At 51.3% G+C, this 21477-nt stretch overlaps 2 protein-coding genes and 2 pseudogenes across 10 annotated transcripts in view; all 4 read right to left on the minus strand.

Moving 5' to 3' along the window:
* Positions 1-10615, minus strand: part of TYK2 (tyrosine kinase 2) — a 122378-nt gene extending 111763 nt beyond the window's left edge. For 3 of the 7 annotated variants that reach the window (XM_084885662.1, XM_084885658.1, XM_084885660.1), the window contains exons 1-9: positions 10518-10615; positions 9524-9700; positions 8990-9205; positions 5699-5822; positions 5442-5589; positions 4940-5103; positions 2184-2550; positions 1551-1769; positions 1305-1462 (exon numbers count right to left, since the gene is read on the minus strand). In XM_084885662.1, the coding sequence (XP_084741788.1) occupies positions 1305-1462; positions 1551-1769; positions 2184-2550; positions 4940-5103; positions 5442-5589; positions 5699-5822; positions 8990-9185 (1376 nt within the window). In that variant the 5' untranslated portion in view covers positions 9186-9205; positions 9524-9700; positions 10518-10615. Of the gene's footprint in view, positions 1-1304; positions 1463-1550; positions 1770-2183; positions 2551-4939; positions 5104-5441; positions 5590-5698; positions 5823-8989; positions 9206-9523; positions 9701-10374 lie in introns of those variants that run through there. The other 4 variants (XM_084885659.1, XM_084885661.1, XM_084885663.1 and 1 more) reach the window with 3 other exon arrangements.
* A 4514-nt stretch (positions 10616-15129) lies between these two features.
* LOC311623561 (H/ACA ribonucleoprotein complex subunit 3-like) lies at positions 15130-15559 on the minus strand. Its single transcript, XM_084885759.1, has one exon. It carries the CDS (start codon positions 15518-15520, stop codon positions 15326-15328), a length of 195 nt encoding a protein of 64 aa, XP_084741885.1. The 5' UTR covers positions 15521-15559; the 3' UTR covers positions 15130-15325.
* Positions 15560-18694: 3135 nt separating this feature from the next.
* Positions 18695-21477, minus strand: LOC311623562 (citrate synthase, mitochondrial-like; annotated as a pseudogene). The gene is made up of 2 exons: positions 20122-21477; positions 18695-19589 (listed from the first exon to the last, which is right to left on the minus strand). The product of its transcript is annotated as a citrate synthase, mitochondrial-like (transcript).
* Positions 19593-20104, minus strand: LOC311623556 (large ribosomal subunit protein uL14-like; annotated as a pseudogene). The gene has a single exon. The product of its transcript is annotated as a large ribosomal subunit protein uL14-like (transcript).

A 21477-nucleotide genomic window follows, 5' to 3' on the forward strand; every position in this document is an offset into this window, starting at 1 on the left:
AGGTTGGTGCCCCCCTAAAGCTCCCATGTTGAAGCCCTAACCCCCAATGGGATGGGATGGGAGGTGGGGACACTGCAGGGTGATTATGTCATAATGATGGAGCCCTCATGGACGGGATTGATGCCTCATGAAATGGACCCCAAAGAGCTCCGGACCCCTTCCCCACCGTTTGAGGACACAGGAAGAAGAAAGCTGTCTGGAACTAGGAAGTGGGCCCTCACCAGACCCAGGGTGTACTGGTACCTTGAACCTGGACATCTGGCCTTCAGAACTGTGAGAAATAGATGTCTGTTGTTCCTAAGCCAGCTGGTCTATGGCAGTCTGTTGGAGCAACCCGCACGGACTAAGACACACTGACGTGGCCAATCTCTATGATGGCACGCACTAGCCGTGACAGGCACAGCTCTCAGGAGGGGAAACGGCCACTTCACCCTCCTCTGCGGTGCAGACCAGGCTCAGGCAGCGTAGGAAGCCTCGGGCAAGTCCCAGGGCGACAGGGGGGACAAAGGACATGCGGGCACAAGGCCAATGACCAGAGGAGCCGACAGACACTAACCACAACCTGGCAGCACGCGGGACGGCCACACAGGCATCTGATCGCCACATAAGCACGGGCACGTCATAGCCTCTACCCCACACGTCCAAACAACCGCTCAGTGACCCACAATTAGCAGGCCAACACACATCTGTGGGGCTGTACACACCCACACATATTTCTGAATGACCAGCGATATTTGTACAACACCCTCCCTAAAACCAGCCATCACAGCACATGTGAAAATGTGTGGTGACTGGAGCAGTGACACTGCCGCACACCACATGGGCTGTCCAACATCCAGACGTGCACAGCGACAGTCCCAAACCCAGGCCCCCTCAGCACGACATGCCGCCTGACCCACTGCAGGTGTTCTCACCCCCTCTATAATCCCTGGTGCATACTTGCATGCATGCACACACAAATGCATAATTGCATGCACGCACATACAAATGCACACGGACAAGCACACATGTGGGTGCACTTGCTCATAAGCATACATGAATGAGCACACATATGCACTCACAGATATGAATGGATGCACACAGTGGTATGAGTAAATACTTAAACACATAATTCATGCTCGCGCAGGCAAACATGTGCTCACATTCACAGGTACAGACCAGACACAAATGCTTGCACACACACTCGCACAAGTGCATGCACACAAGCATCTCATTTGAGCCCCACAGTCCTTCAGGACTCAGGGTCCAGCTGGCAGCTGCCACCACCACAGTCCCTGCCGCCCAGCCTCCTTCCGGGCACTCACAGCAGGGGTCCGTGGACACCGTCCTGGATACTCATCACCAGCCGCGGAGGCGCCACCTCGTGGCACAGGTAGTGGTTTGAGTCAGCCGTCAGGCGGAAATAGCCATCCACCAGCGACACCAGGGACAGGGCGGCGGCCGGGGAAGGCAGGGTCAGCTCCTAGAGGCCACGGGGGTGTCAGGCGGGCGTCACCGGCTGGGGGTGCCCCGCGGCCCGGCCCTCAGCCCAGCCCCGTCTCGGGCCCCACCAGGCGCTTGTCCTGACAGTGGATGCTGGCGTGGCACTCTCTCAGCACCACGTGGGTGATGTCCTGGAAGTCACAGAAGCAGGCCCACGGCGCCTCCCGCGGCCCGTCCACAGGCTGGCCGCCCAGCGGCTGGGCCTTGGCTTTCTTCCTAGAGGAGCCGGACTGGGAATTCCTGCCGCGGCCGCCGTCACCACCACTGGGACTCTGGAAACCCCGCACCTGGAGAGGTTGATTGGAGCAGGGCTATGCCTGTTTAGTCCTCCCCACATTCCCCATGGGGGAAACCTGGAGCTGGAGGGACCAGGAAGTCTCAAGTCATGGGTGTCACAGGTGGGACCAGGGACCCACCGCCAAGAGATACACCTGCCAGAAGCGGAACCTCGGGGAGGGCAGAGAGGAGGATCCTACCCCTCTTATCCCCAAATCCAAAGGGCTCCCAGAGGTACAGACCCCAGAAATCAGGTCCCCAAGGGGCAGGCAGAGGACACAGGCCCCAGGGAACAGAAGGACATACTCTGGAGCCCGAGGGGAAAGGGCTCGCCATAGTCCCCCTCAGAGACCACGGCCAAGGTTGAACAGGAGCTCCCGCCCGACTCCACCTGGACCCCCAGACGGAAGAGGCACCCTGCTCACCTCTGTCTGTACTGGCCGCCACTGGATGCCGCCAGTGCCAGTCACCAGCACCTCGTGGGTGGGCGGCTCGACCGCAGGCTTGGGCTTGGGGTCTCCGGGGGCCTGCGCACCGTCCCGGACGTAGCAGGGCTCCCCCTCGGCCTGGGCCAGCACCCCGAGGCGGCACACAGGCACATGCTCCGCGCCGAAGCGGGGCGCCAGCCGCTCCAGGGTGGCCAGGTACTTGACCATGACGACCTGCTGGGAAAGGCTGCCCGGCTGGAAGGCGTGCAGGAACCTGCGGAAGAGGATCCGCAGGCGGAGCTGGGTGAACGCGTTGTACTGCCGGATCTGCTGCCGGAAAGAGCGCGGGATACAGTCCTTGAAGCTGTGGAGGTGACCAGGAGGGGCTGGTGAGGGGCCCGGGCTGCGGGCCTGGCTGGGTGACATGTGGCAAATGACTGAACTCCCCTGAACCACAGCTGCCTCGTTCAGAAAACAGGCAGGCTGTCATGAGGTGGAAGGAGAGAATACGAGAAAGGGCCAGCACAGGGAGGCTGGACGGTGGCGGGACCAGGGCACAGGACCCGGGAGAGGACCATGGGGCTGAAGTCCCAGTTCTTGGATAACTAACGTAAGCTCTATAAGGCTGTCTGCTCATCTGAAAAAAGGGTGCAAACAGCCGGAACCGGTTTGGCTCAGTGGATAGAGCATCGGTCTGCGGACTGAAGGGTCCCAGGTTCGATTCCGGTCAAGGGCATGTATGTTGGTTGCGGGCACATCCCCGGTACGGGGTGTGCAGGAGGCAGCTGGTCGATGTTTCTCTCTCATCGACGTTTCTAGCTCTCTATCTCTCTCCCTTCCTCTCTGTGGAAAATCAATAAAATATATTAAAAAAAAAAAAAAAAAAAAGGGTGCAAACAGTGCCCACCTACAGGGCTGATGACAGAATAAGAAGGGCTATGTCAGTGTCAGCTGTTATTATTACTGAAGGCGCTATGGAATTTATCATTAATATTATGATCACCAATAAAAGGCACACCTCGAGGGGGCCCCCCTCTGCTCTTCACAAAGTCTGCCCCACTAACGCATCTCCCCATCACCTACCAGTGTAGATCCCCTAGATTACAGGTTTCCAAGACTCAGTCTCTATGTCCTTGGCCTTCTCCCCGCTCCCGTTCCCCCTCCCCTGCCACCCCCCACCCCCCCACCAGAGGGATCCTAAAGCTTGAGGTCTTTTTTTTTTTTTTTTTTTTTTTAATATATTTTATTGATTTTTTACAGAGAGGAAGAGAGAGGGATAGAGAGTTAGAAACATCGATGAGAGAATCATCAATCAGCTGCCTCTTGCACACCCCCTACTGAGGATGTGCCAGCAACCAAGGTACATGCCCTTGACCGGAATCGAACCCGGGATCTTTCAGTCCGCAGGCCGACGCTCTATCCACTGAGCCAAACCAGTTTCGGCAGCTTGGGGTTCTAGCTACCTTTCGCCCCTGCTTTCAAGTCTTCCAGGGCTCCCTACTGCCCTGGGGAAACGGCCCCCTGACTAATGTCTTGCCAACTCCTGCACCTGAGCAATCATCTTCTACATCCAGTTCCCCTGGAAATAGGCTTTTGCCATCTTCTGCCTCTGGGCCTTTGTATATGCTATTTCACTTGCCTGAATGCTTTGCCAAGACAGTCCATACCTGGGTAAAGATGACTCAACCTTTAAGTCTTTAATAATTTTTAAGAAAATATATTATTATTGATTACAGAGAGGAAGGGAGAGAGAGAAAGAGATAGAAACATCAATGATGAGAAAGAACCATTGATTGGCTGCTTCCCGCACGCCCTCCACTAGGGATTGAACCCACAACCCCGGGCATGTGCCCTTGACCTGAATTGAACCTGGGACCCTTCAGTCTGCAGACTAACGCTCTATCCACTGAGCCAAACCGGCTAGGGATCAACCTTTAGGTCTGAAATATCACCTCCCCTAAGAAGTGTTCTCTGGTCTCCAGGCTGGATAGGCTGCCTCCTCTGGGTTTGCTAGCACCCTGGGCTTCGTTTGCTGTCACAGCCCTAATCACAGCCCTAATCTTCAGAACAGGGACTGAAAAGTATGTGCTTTAAGAAGAACTGCTGGTCGAAAAAGACCCAGATTTCCTGCTGCCTCATCCAGCCAGTGTGCCCTGATTACTCCAGCCCTTAGCAATGGAGGTAAACACAGCTAACTCATTCCTTTCCTTGAATTCTAAGAAGTCACTAAGCTCACCCTATTCTCTGCCAACATATCAGGCAGAGTCCGGCCTCAGGTCCTTTGCACTGGCTGGTCCTTCTGTATAGAATTCTCTTCTCCCAGATATCCATATTGGCTTCCTCTTTTACTTCCTTCAAATCATTGAATGTGACCATCACCTGCTCAGTGAGAAGTTCCCCAACTACTCAATTTTAAATTATATGCCCCTCATTCCCTGACATTCCCCTTCTTTCTCTTTTCCTACTTAATTTCCCCCCATTGCACTTTATTACCATCTATAACACTATACATTTTACTTTTGTATTTTTTTTTTTTTATTGCCTGTCTTTTTCACCAGGTGTGAGCACCAAGAGGGCAGGGATTTTTGTCTGACTTGTTCACTGGTGTGTCCTTCAACAACCACAATGGGTGTCGGCATACAGGAGGTGCTCAGTAAATGAAGGCATGGCAGTATACAAGGTCTCTGCCCTGGCCCCCGGATGCCCACGAGTATCATCCACCTCCACAGTGTCTCTGCCCCACTCCCAGGCACCTGGTCTTCTTGGCCACCTTCTCCAGGGGAACGCCGCGGCAGAGAGCAAGGTGACAGAGGTGCAGAAAGGCCATGCCCAGGCTCTCGTTCTTAAAGTGGCGGATCTCCTCCTCACTCGACAGTTCCCACAGTGATGCCACATCATTCACAAACTCATGCTTGCCCTAGGGGTGGGGAAATCAGGTAGAAAGGGAGGTCTGAAAACCTGTTCACTCCTCAGCTTCTGGCCACTTTGGGAGGGGAAGGAGGGACTTCCCATTTTTCTGAAAAGGCTGAATATACAGCATGCATGCCTCCTATGACCATGCCTGTGGCAGACATCACTAATCGATCACAGTGCTCGTTCCCATGCAATCCTAAGATTCTCAGGACCCTTTGGTTCACGTAGACCCCAGGTTGCATGAGCTGAAACCTGCCAGCTATAATTGTAGAAAGGAGTGGGGGCACCTCAGCTGCCCCTCAGTCCCCCTGAAATAATCCCACGTCCCAGCCCTGCTCCTACCTGCTCAAAGAGGTACTCAAAGGAGGCGGGGTCCAGGAGCTGGATCCCCTGCTCTGCCTGTTCTGACGAAGCCTCGGCCCCTGGGGGCCTGCAGCGATACACAGCTGGCTCCTGAGGGTTTGTGCCATGCCAGTTCCGGAAGTAAAACCTACAGGAAGGGAAGGGCACAGCTAGGGCTGAGCATCGATTCAGCTCCAGGAAGATGGGATTCAGGGGAGAGAAGAGACCGAACAAGCCTTCCCACAGGCCTCACCCACCTCATGCGGAAGTGCAGCGTCAAGTCTGTGTCTCTGGAGACCTCGAGAATGTGGTTTGGGGGCAGCCAGACCTGGGCCTGGGCATCAAAGAGGGCAAAGAGATTGAAACAGGGTGGAGTGATGCCTGGAACAGGGAAGAAACAACATCCGGAGTCAGCGTCTGCTGCCATGATCCTACGGGCCCCCAGACCCGCTGTCTCCCCTCACAAGCCTTCCCAATACCACCACCACCACCCCACCCCCTGACAGAGAATAATGCAGTATGTTGACCGCGCTGTGGCCTCACAGCAGACCACATTTCCCAGCCTCCCTTGCAGCTTGGATGGGGCCAGTGGATTGGTTTCTGGCCAATGGGATGTGAGCAGACAGATACGCATACTCCCAGGCCTGGAAACGAACTCTCCTGCCATCTTTCCAGCCCCAACGATGTTGGAGACTCTTTGCGTTAGGTGGTGAAGCATAAGATAGAGGTGAACCATCTGACCTGCATTTGATTTTAGGTGCCTTTATTGTTTTAACCCAGGAAAATCACAGGTTGGGGGGATTGCTTGTTACTGCAGCTAAACTTACCCTAGACGGACTAACATAACTCTATTCTGATCTCTGAATTGCAGCCGGGAAAACATACCTAACTACCTCCTGGCTGCCCCCTCCTCAGTGTCACAGGCTCCCTTAGAGGTGCTTGTTCCAAACAGATCTCGTCCAAGCTCCCCACACCTGCCCCTCTTGTGCCTAGTCCTTTTTTAAAATATGCTTTTCTTGACTTTTTTTTAGAGAGTGAGGAAAGGAGAAAGAGAGGGAGAGAGGGAGGAGGAGAAAGAGAGAGAGAAGAAAGAGAAAATCATTGACCAGCTGCCTCCTGCAGGCACCCTGACCCACCTGGACCAGGGATCAAGCCCACCACCTGGGCACCTAATCTCCTCCATAATCTCCCCCCCATGCCCTGACCAGGAATCGAACTGGCAACCTTTCAGCGCCCAGGACGACACTCAACCAACTGAGCCACACCAGCCAGGCCTCTGTCCAGTTCCTGAAGCCAGGACTTGGTCCTTATCCTCAACTCCTCCCACCCTCTTCACTTTGGATGGGTAAAAGTCCTGCTCTTTCTAAATCCACCATCTCTCTAGGATCCAGCCACTTCCTTCAAATCCACAGCCCAGGCCGAGTCCAGCCTCCCGACTTGCCGTCATTCCCCACAATGGCCACCCGAGGCATTTTTTAAAAGACACATCACTAATTTTTTAATATAAAATAGTCTTTTCAGAATAACTCATAATCACCTAAGTACCAGCCACCAGATAAAGAAGTAAAACTTAGCTGAAACCGGTTTGGCTCAGTGGATAGAGCGTCAGTCTGCGGACTGAGGGTCCCAGGTTCGATTCCGGTCAAGGGCATGTACATTGGTTGCGGGCACGTCCCCTGTGGGGGGTGTGCAGGAGGCAGCTGATCAATGTTTCTCTCTCATCGATGTTTCTCACTCTCTATCCCTCTCTCTCTTCCTCTCTGTAAAATATCAATAAAAATATATTTTAAAAAAAGAAGTAAAACTTAGAAAGTACAATTGAAGCCCCCTGGCTATATCCACTTCCTTTTTCCTCCCTCAAAGAGGTAACCATATTCCTGACATAGAATTTATTATTTTCATATCCTCTAAGATCTAGTCTTGAATATTATAAACGGAAAATGTGGCATCATACCACCGGTACCCCGCAACTTGCTTTTCCATGCTTCCTGATGATACTTGTAACATTGGTTAAATTCCCTTTTCGTGGCTATATGGTATTCCAGTGTTCAACCATAGGGCTGTTTATTTGTGCATTCTCCTGCAGAGGGACTTAAAGATGGTCTCCTATTTTTTCACGAAGATACACGAGGCAGCTCTAAACATTCTCAGAGCGTCTCCTGGAACACGTGAGCTGAGGGTCTGTACGGTGAGTATCTAGGAGTAGAGCTGTGTGGCCTCAGACAGTGTACATTCCAACCGTGTTGGATGATGCCAAATGGCTGTCCCTGCATCCCAGGGTACCGCCTCGCGCAGAAGGAGAACGCCTCCCTGTGAGACACCTGCCTGAAGGGCCCATCTCACTGCGTCATTCTCTGGCTTTCAATTCCTCCTTCCCTTCCAGATTCTTGAAACTGACACTCCGGTTACTCTTGCTTTTGCTTCCTCAAACTGAGCGGCTCTCCTCACATGCCAGTCCCTCTGACAGACATGTTCCACACCACCCAGCACATCCGAGTTTTTTGTTTGTTTTTTAATATATTTTATTGATTTTTTACAGAGAGGAAGAGAGAGGGGATAGAGAGTTAGAAACATCGATGAGAGAGAATCATCAATCAGCTGCCTCTTGCACACTCCCCACTGAGGATGTGCCTGCAATCAAGGTACATGCCCCTGACCGGAATCGAACCCGGGACCTTTCAGTCCGCAGGCCGACGCTCTATCCACTGAGCCAAACCAGTTTCGGCCCATCTGAGCTCTTTTAAGAGTCAGCCGCTGGTTGAAAAGCACAAGGTGGTGTAGAAATCCACCAGAAGGCCCCCATCCGGTTATGGGGGAGGGAGTTTGGGAGGACTTCCTGGAGGAAGGGGCATGTAAACAAAGAGGAGGTACACTTTTGAGCACATCTACTACAGGCTCTCCCAGCCATCCCCTGGTTCCTGACTGCTCTCAAGAAAAAGCCTAAACTCGCAATTCCTCCCTCTGGCGTTTAAGGCCCTGACTGACCTCTCCCCCATAACCTCCCACCTGGGAATCACCTCTGCCATGGCCTCCCTACTCCCACCCTCACCCACTAGTATGCTCCCCCTACAGCAACCAGAGAATACCTATGAACACCTGAGTCCCGTCAGGTCCCTCCTTTGCTCACAGACCCACCTCACTTGGAGTAAAATCCACAGTCCTCCCTGAGGCCCACAAGGCCCGGCATGACCTGCACCGTCCACCTCCTTCCCCTCACTTACTCCTGTCTCCTCTCATTCACATCGAGCTGTCGCTGACAAGTTCCCACCTCAGGGCCTTTGCACATGCTGTCCCCTGAGCCTGGTACTCACCTCCCCCCAGATATCCCCGTGGCTCCCTCTCTTCACGCCTTAAGTTTTAAATTTCCCCCATGATCTATCTCTGCCCTCCTACACAGTTTTCTTATTTATTATTATTTCCCTATGAGAATATCAGTGATTTGGGGCTGGCACATAGTAGGCACTCACTCAATGTCTTCCGAATGAACAGGTGGACGACGGATGGGGTCCGGCTGTTGCCAACGCCCCCACCCCTGCCATGGGACTCACCGATTTTTTGTGCGATGTGAATGCAGACCTCCTCTGCGGTCAGGGTGGCCTCGCTGAAAGTGACCCAGGGCTCCCTGCTGCCAGGGCCTGCCCAGTGCAGGAACACCTTCAGGCCTCCCGTGATGGCCGTGAGCTGAGCTTCGTCCCCATCCGGCTTGCTGGCCCTGGCGGTGGCCCCCCCATGGCGCCGAGGCATGCTCCTGACAGCTGGCTTGGCTGCGAAGGGACAGCCCATTAGTCCCCAGGCCTCAGCCCCGAGGTTCCTGTTAGCACCACAGCCTGCTGCCCCTTTTGACTGAGGCCAGAGGGAATAGTCTGAACTCCCCTTGCTGTGCAACCTCGAGCACCCAATTCCCCTCCCTGAGCCCCAGTTCCCACATGTTTGATGGAGTTGGGGTATGCATCCCCACCTTTTGGATCTGTCATGAACAGTAACAGCATCCAACTCCTTCCCTGGACTAACTAGCACCAATGCAAAAATCCGTTCTCAGCACATTGTTCCCAAAATAACCAGGCAGGTGTGGTCAAACGAACCTGGGGGGTGAATCCGGGCGCTCCCTGTGTCACCTCAGGTAAGTCACTTAGCTACTGCAGGCCTCAGTTTCCCCATCTGGAGAACGGAGATGCTGAGACCGCTGCCATCAAAAGATGGCCGTGCCGTTTCAACACAATTCTGCATGTTCCTATGTTCAGGACAGACCTTGGTATAGGCTTGAAAAAAACACACAAATATGACAAAAACAAGAGTAAAATCATTATTATTGGTTTCATTCTCATGATGGGTTTTTCTCTTTTAAGCTAAGATTCCTTTTCTCCCACATCCACCCCCATGAGTGACCTCTGGCCCTCGTGTCTTGCCCAAGCCTAGGAGGGGTTTAGTCCAGCTCTCTCCTCCCAAACTAGCTCCCAGACTTTTTGAAGGCCAGGCCCAGGCCCCCGCCCCCTGAGGTCTCCAGTACCTCCAGAGAGGGACTGTCAGCCATCCCACTGATCTTATTGATTTAAGACAAAACGGTGGCGGGAAGAGAAGAATGTTGTAATAACATAATGTGGGATTCTCCAGCAATGAGCTTCTCTCTCTGAGCCAGTTTCCTCATTTCGAAAACGGGCATATAAAGGTCTCTCCCTCAAAGACGAGGGGAGGCTTCACTGCCAGGAGGCAGTTTGGAAAAGGCTGTGCAGAGGGCCTGGGCCCTTGATAAATGTCTACTATTATTGTCTATTCACGTTTAGAATAAGGTCGTGGGGATGGGTCTTTTGGGGTGCCCATCCTTCTCCGCCCAGAACCAGCTTTGGGTCGGGATGAGGTCTGCCCTCGGGAAGCCCGCACACCGCACAGCCAAGCCTCCCACCCCTGCGGGGCGGGAAGTGTGCGGAGCACCCACCGGGCATCGACCAGTCCCGAGGCGGCGGGCGCTTCCATCCACCTCCTGCAGAGCGCGGCCAGGCCCGCGCCGCCCGCCGGCCGCATCCTTCCAGACGGCCTCCGGGGCGGGGGCACCCTTTCCGTGGCCTCCTCCACACTCACCCTTTCCCGGGGACTCCGGCTCGAACCCGGGACCCAGTCCTGCCACCGCTGGCAGCCGCCGCCGGACCGCCGCCGAGATGCCGCCTCCTTCAGGGGAGGAGAGCGCGCTCATTGGCTGCCATGGAACCATTTGCGTTCCTATTGGTCCCCGGCTCGCCTTTCCCTCAACCGCGATTGGCTCGATCGCCTGCCGGAAGTGCCGCAGCGCCAGCGATTGGCTGACCGGAGGTGAGAAGACGCGGAGAGGAGTCCGCGCCGGCGGGCGGAAGAGTGTGGTTTTCTGGGGCCTCGGCGTTCTCAATGGCCCTGTTTATCTTGGACTTCCGGACCTGACCCTGGTGTAAGCCCCACTTCCTCTTTTCCGAAGTCAAGGCTGCAGCCGCGCGCCAGCCACTCAGCCCTCCCACCCCCTGCCTCGTGTCTGCCTGGCCAGCCCACCTCGCTGGCCGAGCCCCCCTCCTCGAACACAGAAGGCATCTCCCTCCCCCACTTGCTCGCATCTTTCACCCCGTCCTCCGAGGCCCCCTTGTTGTCATTAGCAGCGTGGCTGTCCCTCCTAATTGGGGTTCTAATCTTATCCCCACCCTCACCCGGCACAGCGAGTCACTGTCCTTTGACAGAGAAGGAAATCCTGGCAGCAGTCCTGAGTGTTGGCTCTTACACCCATTTCTCAGAGAGAGAAACAAGCACAGAGGGTGCCACAGACTCTTTCCTTAACCAAAATGTAGTCTTCTGAGCCATCTTTCCACTAGCCTTCGACCTTGGTCTATGTTCCGTCTTTGCCCAGTCCAGTCTGATCAAAGACTCCTGCTAAGTTAGTGATTCCCAACGTGGGGCACACGCCCCCCAGGGGAGGCAATTTGATTTTTAAAAATATATATTTTATTGATTTTTTTACAGAGAGGAAGAAAGAGGGATAGAGAGTTAGAAACATCAATGAGAATCATTAATCAGCTGCCTCTTACACACCCCCTGCTGGGGATGTGCCCGCAACCAAGGTACATGCCCTTGGCCGGAATCAAACCCCGGACCTTTCAGTCCACAAGCCAACGCTCTATCCACTGAGCCAAACCGGTTTTGGTGGCAATTTGATTTTTAAGGAGGGCAATTCGAGAATGAGTTATTAACTGAGGGGTTTTTTGCATTTCTTTATGGTTCTAGGGACCTCATACACAGTATATAAATATAGAATGACATATTTATGCATTTTGGTTCTCTTATATGTTTTAAAACTTCATTTGCTATTTTTTCATATCAGTTCATATTATTTTATTTTATTTTTAGTATATATTTTATTGATTTTTTACAGAGGGGAAGGGAGAGAGATAGAGAGCTAGAAATGTCGATGAGAGAGAAACATCGACCAGCTGCCTCTGGCACACCCCCCAACGGGGATCTGCCCGCAACCAATGTACACGCCCTTGACTGGAATTGAACCTGGGACCTTTCAGTCCGCAGACCGATGCTCTACCACTGAGCCAAACCGGTGTGGGCAGCAAAGCCGTTTCAATGCACAGTTCCAATGGACGCTTCTGCTGAAGTCAGGCACTGAGTGGGGAGGAGTGGTCTTGAATGGGAATAGTGAGCAGATACAGACGATCCTGAGAACTCGGAGTCCTTCTCTGAAGACAATTGGCCTCTGCATGTGTGATGCTGTGATATAAGAAGACTCCCGATTCCTGGCACAGAGCTTCTAGAATGCCTGTTACTTCCAGAGGAACCAACCGTGGGACTAGAAGGTTGGAACTTTCAGCTCCACCTCCCCTCCAGGAAGAGGAGGAAGGCTGGAGATTGGATTTAATCACCCAGAGCCGGTGGCTTAATGAATCGTGCCTACATCATGGAGCCTTCACAAAACCCCCACAGCAGGATGCAGGGAGCATCTGGGTTGGTGAACACACCCGTGTGCTGGGAGGGTGATGCCCTCCTCCTGGACGGGGACAGAGCGCCCGTGTCTAGGCCCCTCCCAGCCCCTGTTCACCTGCATCCTTTATAATGTTCTTTATGATGAACTGGGACACCTCCGAAATGTTCCCCTGAGTTCCACGAGCCATCGCAGCAAATGATTGGGTCTGAGGAAGGGGTTGTGGGAGCCCTGCGAGGGGATTGCTGTCGGAGGCTGAAGGGGGGCCGGAGGGGCGGAGTCCTGCGGGACTGAGTCCTTCACGTCTGGATAGTTCGTGTCAGAACTGAACTGAACTGTAAGACACCAGGTGGTGCCACAGAAAACCGGAGAATCTCTTGGTGTGGAAAACCCATACACTAGGTATCAGAAGTGTTGTGAGTACAGAAACAGTTTTCCTTGGCCAAGCATCAAAACAAGCCCGGACTGGTTTGGCTCAGTGGATAGAGTGTCTGCCCTCGGACTGAAGAGTCCCCAGTTCAGTTTCTATCAAGGGCATGTACTTAGGTTACAGGATCATTCCTTGGGACCCTGGGACAAGTGTGGGAGGCAATCAATGTGCCTCTGTTACAAATATCAATCTCTCTCTCTCTCTCTCTCTCTCTCTCTCTCTCTCTCTCTCTCTCTCTTCTCTCTTCTCTCTTCTCTCTTCTCTCTTCTCTCTCCTCTTCTCTCTCTCTCTCTCTCTCTCTCTCTCTCTCTTCTCTCTTCTCTTCTCTTCTCTTCTCTTCTCTTCTCTTCTTTCTCTCTCTCCCATTAACAAAATCAAGCAAACCAAAAACCTTCCACCCTAGCCGCTTTGGCTCAGTGATAGATAGAGCGTGGGCGTGTAGACCAAAGGGTCTCAGATTTGAGTCCAGTCAAGGGCAGGTACCAGGGTTGCAGGCTCCTCCCCAGCCCGGGTCCTGGACAGGGTGAGTGCAGGAGGCAACCAATCAATGTGTTTCTCTCACATCAATGTTTCTCTGTCTTTCCCTTTCTCTTCCACCCTCTAAGAAATCAATGAGAAAATAAATAAATAAATAAATAATCAATGGGAAAATATCCTCCGGTGAGGATTAAAAACAAAACATATTACCCTAGCTGGTTTGGCTCAGTGGATAGAGCATTGGCCTGTGGACCAAAGTGTCCCAGGTTCGATTCCGGGCAAGGGCACGTGCCTGGGTTGCTGGCTCGGTCCAAGGGGCTGGAGGCAGCCAATCAATGATTCCCTTTCATCATTGATGTTTCTATCTCTCTCTTCCTCTCTGAAGTAAATAAAAAATATATTTTTTAAAAACAAAACACGTTCATGGGCTTCACTTGTGGGCCCAGTTTTTTTTGTTTTGTTTTTTTAAATATATTTTATTGATTTTTTTACAGAGAGGAAGGGAGAGAGATAGAGAGCTAGAAACATCGATGAGAAACATCGACCAGCTGCCTCCTGCACACCCCCTACTGGGGATGTGCCCGCAACCAATGTACATGCCCTTGACCGGAATCGAACCTGGGACCTTTTAGTCCGCAGACCGACGCTCTACCACTGAGCCAAACCGGCTTCGGCTGTTTTGTTTTTTAAATCAACTATTGCTGAAGCCGGTTTGGCTCAGTGGCAGGGCGTTGGTCTGCAAACTGAAAGGTCCCAGGTTCGATTCCAGTCAAGGGCATGTACCTTGGTTGCGGGCACAACCCCAGTAGGGGGTGTGCAAGAGGCAGCTGGTCGATGATTCTCTCTCACTGATGTTTCTAACTCTCTATCCCTCTCTCTTCCTCTCTGTAAAAATTCAATAAAATATAGGGGGAAAATTTTTTTTTAAAAATCAACTACTCAGGTTAAGAAACAAACCACTCCCCAGACGCTCCTCATTCTGAACCAGTGAAGTCATCTCTCTGTTCCTTGGTCTAATGTAGTTTTCTTCATGGCCTATGACGACCTGACCTTTCACTGGCCGTTTCCGACTTAAATGCCTGGCTTCTGTTCTAGGATGTCAGCTCCACGAGGGAGGAGGGGTCTGTCTGGTTCTCCACTGTCCTCAGCACCTGGAGTTGTACCTGGAACAACTAAAGCTGGTGGAAGCAGGGGGAGGGCCTTCACCCAGTTGCCAAACAGCCCCCTAACCCCACCCCCTGCACCTTTCTCCTCCCTGACAATCTGGCCTTCCCAAACTGATTTTTTTTTAATATATATTTTATTGATTTTTCACAGAGAGGAAGAGAGAGGGATAGAGTTAGAAACATCGATGAGAGAGAATCATCGATCAGCTGCCTCTTGCACACCCCCCACTGGGGATGTGCCCGCAACCAAGGTACATGCCCCTCCCCGGAATCGAACCCGGGACCTTTCAGTCCACAGGCCGACGCTCTATCCACTGAGCCAAACGGGTCCCTGCCCAAACTGATTTTTTTTTTTTTAAGTGACTAATAATTATAACAATAATGGTAATAATCCCAGTAATCATAATAAATTTTAATAATAGCTCCATTGTCCCAGCCTGGATGCCGGCACCAGGGCTGAGTGCTTAGAACTCTTCCGTTCTTTCTTTCTTTTTAAAAATATGTTTTTATGGATTCTAAATTTTAATGAATAAATTAAGTAATTTATTTATTATTAATCCTCACCTGAGGATATATTTTTTCCTCAACCGAGGATTTTTTCTCTTTCAAATCATTTTAATAACGTGGCAGTCAAAATATGAAAAGCAGACTCAAACTTGTTTTCTTTAAGGCAGGGTGCTACCATGATTGCTTCACACAAGCATGCTCCAAGCCTTAGATCGAAGCCTTAGATTCTAAGGTAACGATGACTCCGATTCCAAAGAGCAAGGGTGGTAAGAAGGCTTCGAGGCTCACAGACAGAAAAGCCTGCTTTCGGAAAAGCCTCAGAGGGGTCGCCGGTGGCAGGAGAGACATGAAATGCAAGGGACCTTCACAATACAGGGCGTGGCTGCTGGGTCACCAGCACCTTGAAACGTTTCTTGATGGTGACTCGGTGTCGGGAGTGTTTGTCGTCTGGGGAGAACCGAGCAGGATGGGCCGAGCAGGTCTGTTGTCCCAGAGGATCAAACTTCTTCAGGGTACAGACCCGGTCCGCCTGTTCATTGAGGTAACACTGGAGAAACATGATCTCGCTGAAGCAGGAGGCTCCAATGCCGTCTGCGATTCTCTATCAAGGGTTACAGGATCAATCGGGATTTTTTTTAAATCCTCACCTGAGGATTAATTGATTTTAGAGAGAGAGAAAAAAAAACAAAAAACAGAGGATCCAAGATGGCTGCTCGGGTATACACCTAGCCGCAGCAGCACACAACAATTCCAATGGAATACAACTAAAATGTAGAGTGGACAAAAAAAGCAAAACACATCACTGTGAGAGAGAAACATCAATCAGTTGCCTCCTGTACTTGTCCCAACCTGGGATCAAACCCACAACCTAGGTATGTCCTGACCGTACACCAAAACCTTTTGGTGTGTGGGAGGATACACCAACCAACTGAGCCACCTGGCCAGGGCCCAAACCACTTTTGATTTTCTGATTCCACTTGGGTTGGAACTAAATCAAGTTCCCCCCAGGCACCCCAGATTTGGGGGGGGGGGGGAACACGACTATATTATTATTATTATTATTATTATTATTATTATTATTATTGACTAGAGACCCAGTGCATGAAATTCATGCACTTGGGGGATCCCTCAGCCCTGCCTGTGTCCCTCTCAGGGGATATCCACCTGCTGGCTTAGGCCTGATCCCCCCAGGGAGCTAAGCCGGCAGTCAGACATCTCTCTCACAGGCTGGGGGTCTCGCAGCCTGGGCCCCCTCACTCCTTACCACCTCCTACACCGGAGGCAAGAGAGGCTACCACCACCACCACCACCACTGCTGCACTTGCCAGCCATGAGCCCTGCTTCTGGCTGAGTAGAGCTCCCCTTGTGGCAGCTCCTGTGTTTAGTGTCTGCCCCCTGGTGGTCAGTGTGTATCATAGCAACTGTTCATTCCGCCCTTTGATGGATTTGCACATTAGGGTTTTATTACATAGGATTTCAGAGAGGAAGGGAGAGTGAGAGAGAAAGATAGAAACATTAATGATGAGAGAGAATCATTGATCAGCTGCCTCCTTCATGCCTCCCACTGGGGATCAAGCCTGCAACCCAGGCATGTGTCTGTCCTTGACCAGAATCGAACCTGAGACCCTTCAGTCCGCAGGCTGACACTCTATCCACTGAGGTAAACTGGCTAGGGTGGGCCCTGTCTTTTTTAGTGACACCGCAAGCCCCCACCTGTTTCTCCCCTTTCCCATGCTGCCAACTTCTAACCTCAATAATGACTCTGCATGTGTCTGTTCAGTTCTGTGTACAAATGGGATGTTGTGGAGATGACCCCTTCCCCTGCTGCCTGGCTCCCCTCCCCTTTTCCTCCTAGTCGTGGCCACTCATGCAAGCAGGACCAGTAAGAGTCAGGGAACTTCAATTTAAAAAAAGAAATAGACACAACAATTTAAAAAAAAAAAAAAAAAAGAGCTGGGCTCAATCATGGGATTGAGCATCGTCCCCTGGACCAAGAGGTCCCAGGTTTAACTCCCCGTCAGGGCACCCACACGCGATGTTTCCATCTCTCTCTTCCTTCCTCTCAGTTTAAAAACCAATAAAACATGCCTGGCCGGTGTGTGCCCGCGGTTGAGCATCGACCTATGAACCAGGAGGGCACGGTTCTATTCTGCAGGAGGCAGCCAATCAATGATTCTCTCTCATCATTGATGTTTCTCTCTTTCCCTCTCACCTTCCTTTCTGAAATAAATAATTATACATATATACATATATATGAAAAAATATAAATAAAAATCAATAAAAAATACTCGTGCAGGCCCGATGCAGGAGCAGGCCTTCCTCCCCCGGTTGCCAGCACTGGTTTTCCTCACAGCCCCAGCTTTGTCTGGAAGATACTACAGAAGGACGTCCGGTCTAATTTCTAATGAACATATGCTTTTAATTAACACACACACACACACACACACACACACACACACGAAGCTGGTGGAGTGAGTGGCCTGGGGAGCTCTGCGGAACTGAGCTACTGTCCTGTCTGCTCTGAAGGGCTGGCCGTGGCCCTCTGACCTCAGCTTCCTCTCTGCCACTGGGAGTGGAGCCGCAGGAAGCTGAGGGTGCCAGATTCTTCAACAGCCAGCCCAGCGGAGGTGGGGCGGCCTCTGCTGGGCCTGGAGGCTGCGCTACAAAGGGCAGGATGTAGCTGGGACCCACCCGGTGTCTACTACCTCAGGAGGGACTGACAGGAAATGATAAAGAGACTAATAATTATAACAATAATGGTAATAATCCCAGTAATCATAATAAATTTTAATAATAGCTCCATTGTCCCAGCCTGGATGCTGGCCCCAGGGCTGGATGCTTAGAATTCCTCCGTTCTTTCTTTCTTTTTAAAAATATGTTGTTTTTTAGGGGGTTTTTTTGTTGTTGTTAATAAAAACATTTATTTTGCATTTTATACAGAACAACCTGAAGTCTGCATCATGACTTGACAAGTTACCCAGGGGTTTATAGACAGTGTGTCCATCTGAGCAGCGTGGTTCTGGGGCTTGGGGATCCACACACACTCAGGCAGGAGCTGGGAGGGAGTAAGGAGGCTCAGCAGGAGTGTATTTCAATCCTTTCTTAAAGAAAAGGCCGTGAGTCACTGAAAACCTGTGCAGATGGGGCTTCTAAAACCAACAGTATACTGTGAGCTCTTAGGGGGGCAGGCAGGTAAGGACCTCGATAAATAAGGGATACTTCCTGTAGCAGGGGACGGGGAGGAGCTTACCATTCTTTTAATGCCCTCAGCCCTAGGACCTGGTATTCAAAGGAGACCGTGTCCAAACTTAAGTCATTTTCCTGCTCAGAAAAAGGTGCCAGTACCCCTGGGATCAAGACCATGAAGATAGCATGCTGTCATTCCTATATCCCTAGTCCATGGCCCACAGCACACTAAAGTAAGGGAGAGGTCAGAGGGTAATGGCTAAAAAACACAAATCATGCGGGGACCGGTTTGGCTCAATGGATAGAGCTTCGGCTTGGGGACTGAAGGGCCCCAGGTTCGATTCCGGTCAAGGGCATGTACCTTGGTTGCGGGCATATCCCCAGTAGGGGGTGTGCAAGAGGCAGTTGATCGATGACTCTCTCTCATTGATGTTTCTAACTTCTATCTCTCTCCCTTCCTCTCTGTACAAAAATCAATAAAATATATATATATATTTTTTAAAAAAGAGATAGAGCTGGTGTTTAAAAACAAAACAAAACAAAAAAACACACAGATCATTGTAAGCACTGATAAAGCCAAATGACTGGGCAAGACCCTGTATCAGACTGGTCTCTCCAATCTGCAGAAAGGTCTCTAGTCGGGAGGGACCAGGAGGGGGAGGCCCAGAGCACCCTCCGCTGGAGGTGCAGCTCATACAGAAAATCTCAAAGGAGGTATTCAAGCAGTGGAGAACAGAACACTCCCGGATCCTAATTTTTATGGAATAAGTTTAAAAAGAAAGAAACATCAAACACTGGGTACCAGGAACAACAAATACCACGCGGTTTATGACCATGGCCTTTATGGTCACCTGGTAGTGTTAAAAAAAAAAAAATTACCCAATGCATGTCCAGCTAACCAATAGGTTTTGCCAGGAAGTGTCTGGGTACATGGGAGAGGGCAACAGGGCTTAGTACAGCTGATAATCCAACATGATTCTATGGAAACAAGGGGCAGAGTCCTGGTGTGCTGGCCTGCTGAGGACAGCAGATCAAGTGGCTGCAGATTCTCTGCAATCAGCTTTGACCCAGGGAAAGAGGAGCGATTCTCACTCTACAGAGATGGTGTGGGGCCAGACCTAACCCATCCCACATGCTTTAGTCCTGCTCATCCTACAGTTGATGGGCAATTCATACTAATCAGGGGAAAGGAGTTGGTTAGGGAAAGAGGGGTCACTTTTCATTTTTTAAAGCCTTAATTTATAATTTAACCTCAAACTTATTACCAGTGCCTTAGATACAACTTAATCTTAAGTCTTTACAAGCCCCCTGAAACAAAAGTATACTTTTTTTTTTTTGAAGCTCCCTCACTTCTGGTAGTTAAGTTTCTCCATCTCCAAAGGTTTTACCCTGACTTAGTGTCCACAAACTTCATCAGACCATCTGTGCTCATGGACTTGGGCCTCTTTTTTTTTCTTCTTTTTTTTTCATGTCACCAGTTTTTAATGGGTTTTTCCTTTACAAATACACCAGAGAATCATGCAATGCTGCCAGCATTGGACGCAATCCTGGGCCACAAGTCTGCACACTCCTTTGCCACGGGTCCTGTGATGGCAGAACCTTTCATTTCCCCTTTATTATTTACTATGACCCCCGCATTATCCTCAAAATAAAGAAACACGCCATCTTTTCTCCGGTATGACTTCCGTTGTCTAATTACCACCGCTGGATGTACCTTCTTTCGAAGCTCTGGTTTGCCTTTTTTACTGTGGCCATCACCATGTCACCCACACCAGCAGCAGGAAGCCTGTTCAGTCGTCCCTTGATCCCCTTCACAGAGATAACGTACAGATTTTTGGTTCCTGTTTTGTCGGCACAGTTGATCACAGCTCCCACCGGAAGACCCAGGGAAATCCGGAATTTGGCCCCGGAGGACCCACCACGTCCTCTCTTCGACATCTTGGACGCCGGAAAGGGATGGAAAAGGGCTTGGGCCTCTTGAGAGGGAAGCCGAGGGCTCGGCTCCAGATGAGCTGTGCCAGGACACCCAATGCTCGCGACACCCCAAACAGCACGGTAGTAGTTCATCTCCGTCATGCTGTAGGACTGGAGCAGTACCCCACCGTGAGCATCTACATCGGGCCAAGGGTTCTTGGCCTTGCCCTGCTCCAAGAGGATATTGGCCACAATCTTGTACAGTTGAGCAACCAGCTTAAACATGGGGTCATTGGGCAGGTGTTTCAGAGCAAATTCTCGCTGACACGTATATCCTGGATCAGTCTTTCTCTCGGTACTGTATGGCCATAGCCCGGGACAACCCGCCCTGAGTTGAGTGTGTTCCAGATGTACTCTCGTAACTTCTCATCTGACACCTCTTTGCCAACTTCCTTCTGAAGATTTGTCAGCTAGACAAGCACTTCCTGATTTGCCAGTCCATGTAGGGGCCCTGCCAGCCCATTTATAGCTGCTGCAAAGGACAGGTAGGGATCTGAAAGGGCACTGCCAACTAAGTGGCTGGTATGGGCACTTACATTGCCACCTTCATGGTCGCTGTGAATGGTGAGGTACAAGCGCATGAGCTCAGTAAACTGAGCATCAGTGTAGCCTAACATGTTGGTGAGATTGTGGGACCAGTCCAGCTTAGCGTCAATGGCCCCAATACTGCTGCCCTCCCGGTACAAATTCCGGTAGATCTTTGCAGCAACACAAGGTAGCTTTGCGATCAGAACCATACAATCTTCGCAAATCAAGTCCCAGCACTTGGTTCGGTTGATGCCCTCTGCATATGCTCGGGCAAAGTTGCTTTCACTCTTGAGGGCTGTGATGGCTGCACTGAGCTGGGACATGGGGTGTAGATTGTTGGGAAAGCTGTCCAGCATGGTGACCACATGGGAAGGCAGAGCTGCCCTCTTTGCCCATTCTTTTGAGAGCCACGACACCTGTTCCTCTGTTGGCATTTTCCCAGTTACCAGCAGCCAAAATAAGCCCTCTGGCAGGGGCCCTTCCCCACCCTTAGCCTTGGGCAGCAGTTGATGACATTCAGGGATACTGTAGCCACGGAAACGGATGCCCTCATCAGGATCAAGAACTGATGTTTCCCATACCAATCCCTTCATGCCTCTCAGGCCACCACACATCGTGTCCACAGTGATTTGGCCACCACCGCCTTTCCATGCTGCTGCCTGAAGGTCTTAATTCTGATCTGCTCCTTAGGTATCAGGTCAGCCAACACATCTTCCAAATTCGCAGATGAAGCACTAGCATGCCGGGCAGCAAGAACAAGACAGGATGCATTCTTGACTCGGAGGAGCCAGCGGCCGCAGTGAGTAAAGCCATTGGTGGGAGAACGCC

Source organism: Pipistrellus hanaki (assembly GCF_964339955.1).
Source record: "Pipistrellus hanaki genome assembly, chromosome: 5".
NCBI classification, from domain to species: Eukaryota; Metazoa; Chordata; class Mammalia; order Chiroptera; family Vespertilionidae; genus Pipistrellus; species Pipistrellus hanaki.

Excerpts from the sequence above, each read along its gene's own strand:
- LOC311623561 (XM_084885759.1), bottom strand. The coding sequence starts at position 15,520 with ATGTTTCTCCAGTGTTACCTCAATGAACAGGCGGACCGGGTCTGTACC.